The sequence below is a fragment of the Brachypodium distachyon genome, chromosome 2 (assembly GCF_000005505.3).
Source record: "Brachypodium distachyon strain Bd21 chromosome 2, Brachypodium_distachyon_v3.0, whole genome shotgun sequence".
Taxonomy (NCBI): Eukaryota; Viridiplantae; Streptophyta; class Magnoliopsida; order Poales; family Poaceae; genus Brachypodium; species Brachypodium distachyon.
This window is the reverse complement of record NC_016132.3, coordinates 22700638-22706637: the sequence shown is the minus strand read 5'-3', so window position 1 is coordinate 22706637 and position 6000 is coordinate 22700638. Positions and strand designations below refer to the sequence as shown.

The window sequence follows — 6000 nt, the reverse complement described above, 5'->3', positions numbered from 1 at the left end:
TGAGTGAAAAGTAGCAACCAAAGAATATCCAATGAAAATGTATAATGGAATTGTATGATAGAATCAAAGTAGCAACCAAAGAGTATCCAGTGAAAATGTATAATGGAATTGTATGATAGATTATAAATTCTTAACTTAGTAAAAATAGCTTGATGAAAAGTAGCATGCATGCATGTACAAAAAATATGAGTTTTCCACTAAATAGGTGTGAACAAATTAATGGTCTGGTGATGTAGCATGCTTGCATGTTGAGAGAAATTAAGTAGTGGGTTTCTCCTACTTAGATATAGAAGTGGATTACCCTCATTTTCCCATCAGCTTGAGTTTTTGGGCAAACTGCATGGTTCGGTGTATGAAACTCTTCATGGTATCAGAGCCAAGAGGTGCCGAGTTTGAGACCCGACCAGCGCAGTTAAATTGCAGCACACTTTTGGTCCATGTTTAGGCCTGAGGGAGCCGCAGGTGAGGGAAAGTGTTTAAGTATAAGTGAATTGCCCTCATTTCACCATCAGATTGAGCTTTTGGGTGAACTCGTTCAATTCGGTGCATGAAACTCTTCGCTCATGATTATTGTCTGAAAGAATCTCCCTCGGGCTTGGGGTAGCGTTGTTTTTTGTAAACAAGGATATATTAACTAAACAGAGGGTTACAATACTCTCAACATGAGAGCAGGTACAGGTGCTTCCTTGCATAGCTAAGATTACAACAACAACCAAAAACAGACCAAAGACGGGGAAGACAGCAACATGAGTCTGATGGCGGGTCAGTTGAGAAGGCTGACACACAACCACAATTGAAGTCCTCGAAGGCCTCGAACGTGCAAGTCAGCCGTAGAGCAGCGACTCTCCTGTCAATCATGCGGGCATGTGCACAAGAGGTTGAGGGGAACTGAGCTGTAGATCTGTAGGGTGCAACACCAAGCTCGGTTTGAATTTTTCTCATCCATCACATATGAGGATCAACAACGATATCTCTCTCACATGCCATCAGTGAATCAACCCGAATGAACGAAAAGTGCCGCCTTCAGAATGCCCATCGACTATTCCTGTTCCCAAACAGACAAGAACACACAAGTCACCAAAGAGATTAATACCCCCAATGAGAAGCCCGCAGAGCCCAAATGCCAGATTGACATCGCCCAACTGGGAGATGTGAAAGAGCAGGTCTGAGCATAATCATCGAAGACAATAATGTCCTCCTTTGTGAGGACAACCACATCTAAAATGGCGCTTGGAAGATACAACCATTTTTTGTTATCCACACATTCCATAGAATTCTCACAAGAAATTCCATGGAGCCAAAAAAAATTCTAATGTCTTCTAACGAAAGGACAACCACACAAGGTGCTCATTAGTCCCAGACTCCATTAAACAGATCCTGCATACCATCATGCCCCCATCACAACGAGATGGTCGGCAATGAGAGCTTCCCGATGGAGAAGAAGTCTCGGCCTTAGCCTGCCTAATTTTCCGTGCCTTGGAGGAGTTGCCACACAATCAAATTGGAGAAGTCTTTTGAACTATTATATCAGCTTTGCGACAAGCTTAATAAAAAGTTGCATCTCACAATGGAGAGGCTGAAATAGTGTCCTCTTTTGTTATCTACAAAAACAATGTTTGAATTCACGGCACAAAAAGAACATTGTTCGAGTGACAGAATGGGTTCATATTTTTCTTTAGAAGTGCTTAAAAGTAATCCGTACACTGATTATTGTTGGTTCTGCTCCTTGGAGGATGAAGGTCCTAATAGCCTATAGGCATGTCTGCTAGTGGTTACAAAATGATATGAACACGCATATGTTTCTTGCTCATGCTCACTCTTTGTCTGCCTATATTAGCTCACATGGATATTTTATTGATACTAAACGGCAGCCTGTACATCGAGATGCACACATGAAAGAACAACGAAAAACTTGTAAGACCTGTTTTCACACTCCGGATCCTAGACGCCAAGAAAATAAAGAGGTCCCCCAAGGAAGAGAAACAACAAGCGCGTGTGAGTGAGACAGGGTATACAATGGAACAAACCACATGGCAAGTCAGGTGCAGCCCCCTCACATTGGTACCAATATCACTTTGGGGCAGGTCGAGGGACCAACATTGTTCGATTTTGATAATTTGGGGATACAATATCTACGAAAAAAGATCACACACAAAATGTATACTTCGTGCAATTGAAGAATGAAAAAAATACATATATGTAAGCAAACTGACTAGAAAAGATTGCTACAGGAAAACTTTTTTTTAGGGGAAACAGGAAAACTGATTAGAAAAGATGTTTTCCCAAAAGGCAAACAGGAGGACCTTGGACGGCCCACATAGTAGCGCAGTAAATTTCTATCATTCCATTTCTTACCACGTAATCACTTATTACCTCTTTACTTGCCCTTAAGAGCCAGGCGCATTTTAACGTTAGCGAAAAATTTGCGAAATCAGCTCCACCAAGTCTTCCCTTTTCGATGCGATACAAGGGGAATGATCCATTTGGGAACAAGATCATGATATGATCCCTAGCTAGCTAGCTAGTGGGCACTCAACTTACTTAATCTCATGGCCGAGAGGAACACCGAACATATTCCCTGCAGGAGCCAAAAGGATGGTCGAGAACCTGTGGGGTACAAACACGCTAGGACCTCCCTTCAATGATAATATTGTGGTACCATCCATTAATTCCATGCACGCATGTATAACACACCACATGTACCCTGTAGCTAAAGCTAGCTAGCACCACCCCCTATAAATACCATGCCAGTGTGCACACTTGACACACCACACCAAGTTTAACCCCATCTCTTGACATACATTATAGCCTTCGACTTGTCTTCGAACTCTCTCCCAAGAGGAGAGGCCGGAGATCAAGAAGAGGAGACTTTTGCACACAGGTAAAAACCACAATGCATCAAAAGGTAGTTGTTATTTAATGCATGTATGCATCGGCAAGCTAGTACTGTAGGATCGAGTAGTACACTGCTGCATGCGATATCTTATCCTATCTTCGATATATCGGTGCATGTCTTTGTTTCAAGGTTTAAATTAGCCATGGACTTAATTAGATATTGAGCTAGTGATCTTCGGGCACATGCATGCATGCAGGTGATCCGAGTACTGGCTAGCTATCTGGAGCATATATACGGAATAAACAGTCTTTTATTTGGAGTAAATTTATTCGAATTCAAAATTGCTCGATAAACACTCGCCCCATCGTCAATGCACATACTCCTTCCGTCCAACAAAATTAGATGTCTCAAGTTTGTCAAATTTTGAATGTATCTAGACATAACTTTGTATAGATGCATTTAAATTTATTCAAGGTTGAGACATCTTTTATTGGACGGAGGGAGTATATGCGATACGATCGACCAAGTGGGCGAGACATGGGACGCATATTCTTCACATAATAGAGCCGTGCGTAGTGTAGCCAGGACAGGACACATATGCATGGATGCACCGTTGCATTGATTACTAACCCTTCACATCCATTTCAACTTAAAGATCTCGAGAACAAATTCTACTAGATCATAGATGCCCATGGTTTCAGAAAATTCCCGCGATGGAGCAGTAGCAGCCACCCACCATAATTCCCAGGCAGTCACCGCGCCTATAAATTTGCAGCCCCCACTCTCTTCCTCCCAGTGCAGTCACTCAGTCGATTGATCTAGTGGAGTGGTAAACATAGTACTGCCTTTGAATTCCACACGCCGGGGTCTTGTTGGCGCTCGATCTCCGGTCCTCAGGTAGCTAATAGAGATATCTACGCAAGTAGTCACGGTGCATGCTGGCTAGAACGAAACATATGTGCTTGAGAATTTGAGATATACCGAGCTGTGTGTGTTCTTTAGCTGAAGTCTCACTGTTGGATCGGGTATTATGACGGCTGGTGCAGAGATGGGGGAGAACGGTGTGGGCAGGCAGCCGTACTACCCGGCCATGGAGGTATCCGGCGTGGAGAACGGCCACACGGCCGGCTCCAAGTGCTACGACGACGACGGCCGCCTCAAGCGCACCGGTAAGGAATTAAGCTTCAGCACCCAATGCTGCACTGCTGTTGTACGTGTTGGAGCGTAAACTGAGGTGCATGGATGGATTTTTGATTTTGCAGGGACGATGTGGACGGCGAGCGCGCACATCATCACGGCGGTGATCGGGTCCGGGGTGCTGTCGCTGGGCTGGGCCATCGCGCAGCTGGGCTGGGTGGCCGGCCCGGCCGTCATGCTGCTCTTCTCCCTCGTCACCTACTACACCTCCGCGCTGCTCTCCGACTGCTACCGCTCCGGCGACGAGACCACCGGCAAGCGCAACTACACCTACATGGACGCCGTCAACGCCAACCTCAGTACGTTTTGCAGTTTTGCTCCTTGTGAATTCATTCTTTCTGCCACCCTTGGCATGGCATGCAACGATTCACTTACTCTGCTTTTGCCTTGTCGTTTCGTCGAACAGGTGGCATCAAGGTCCAGATCTGCGGTTTCCTGCAGTACGCGAACATCGTCGGCGTCGCCATCGGCTACACCATCGCCGCCTCCATCAGCATGCTGTGAGTCCCGCAAGAACTTCCCATAACCAACTTCTTGCATGGTCAGCGCTGGTCATGAGCTTATATACATACCATCGTCGTTTGCTACGCAGAGCTATCAAGAGGGCCAACTGTTTCCACGCCAAGGGTCACGTGAACCCGTGCCACATCTCGAGCACGCCCTACATGATCATCTTCGGGGCAGCGCAGATCTTCTTCTCCCAAATCCCAGACTTCGACCAGATCTCCTGGCTATCCATCGTCGCCGCCATCATGTCCTTCACCTACTCCACAATCGGGCTAGGCCTGGGCATCGTCCAGGTGGTGGCCAACAGGGGCGTCAAGGGCAGCCTTACCGGGATCAGCATCGGGGTCGTGACACCCATGGACAAAGTCTGGAGAAGCCTCCAGGCCTTCGGCGACATCGCCTTCGCCTACTCCTACTCCCTCATCCTCATCGAGATCCAGGACACCATCCGGGCGCCGCCCCCGTCCGAGTCCAAAGTCATGCGCCGGGCAACCGTGGTCAGCGTGGCGACCACCACGCTCTTCTACATGCTGTGCGGCTGCATGGGGTACGCGGCCTTCGGGGACGAGGCGCCAGGGAACCTCCTCACGGGGTTCGGCTTCTACGAGCCCTTCTGGCTCCTGGACGTCGCCAACGCCGCCATCGTGGTTCACCTCGTGGGAGCCTACCAGGTTTACTGCCAGCCGTTATTCGCGTTCGTGGAGAAGTGGGCGCAGCAGAGATGGCCCAAGTCGAGCTTCATCGTTGGGGAGATCGAGGTCTCCTTTGGGTTCAAGGTGAACCTCTTCAGGCTGACTTGGCGGTCGGCGTTCGTGGTGGCCACGACGGTCGTGTCCATGCTTCTGCCCTTCTTCAACGACGTCGTCGGCTTCCTCGGCGCGCTCGGGTTCTGGCCGCTCACGGTATACTTCCCCGTGGAGATGTACATCGTGCAGAAGAAGATACCCAGGTGGGGATCGCAGTGGGTTTGCCTGCAGCTGCTTAGCCTCGCCTGCCTCGTCATCACCGTCGCCTCCGCCGCCGGATCCGTCGCCGGAATCATGTCCGATCTCAAGGTCTACAAACCGTTCTCCACCAGTGACTGACTGACTGACCGATAGATCTACCGGTGGCCGGCCGTCACAAATGAATGCACAGAAGAGACGATGCCTGGCTACCTGCATGCTCTAATTAATTAATCAATCCGTTATCACACGTTCGCTCGAAAAAAGAAAAGGAGAAAAGTGTGCTTGTTCTGTATACAACGCGCTGCTGCTAATTTTCATTGTTTGCGATTCACTACGTTAACTGAAAAGGAGAAAGAATGTTGTACTCCCGTTCCAAAATAAGTGACGCGACGTGGATACAAATACACGTCACTTATTTTGGGACGGGGGAGTACTTAATTTCAAGTCAAGTGTTGTGCTTGTAACTACGTGATGAGAAATGCAAGTTCATATGATAATTTTCTTCGCAGGTGT

The 6000-nt window shown here is 47.7% G+C and overlaps 1 protein-coding gene across 3 annotated transcripts; it reads left to right on the top strand.

Moving 5' to 3' along the window:
• Positions 1 to 2730: 2730 nt before the first annotated feature.
• LOC100824189 (amino acid permease 3) lies at positions 2731 to 5995 on the top strand. Of its 3 annotated transcripts, none has more exons than XM_010233053.3 (5): positions 2731 to 2881; positions 3883 to 4005; positions 4099 to 4332; positions 4440 to 4533; positions 4626 to 5995. In XM_010233053.3, the coding sequence occupies exons 2-5, from the start codon at positions 3885 to 3887 to the stop codon at positions 5623 to 5625; spliced, it is 1449 nt and encodes a 482-aa protein (XP_010231355.1). In that variant the 5' UTR covers positions 2731 to 2881; positions 3883 to 3884; the 3' UTR covers positions 5626 to 5995. The 3 variants fall into 3 exon arrangements, with proteins under 3 accessions (XP_010231355.1, XP_010231354.1, XP_003568418.2); XM_010233052.3 differs by lacking the exon at positions 2731 to 2881 and adding an exon at positions 3314 to 3733; XM_003568370.4 differs by lacking the exon at positions 2731 to 2881 and having other exon boundaries at positions 3314 to 4005.
• The last annotated feature ends 5 nt before the right edge of the window (positions 5996 to 6000 follow it).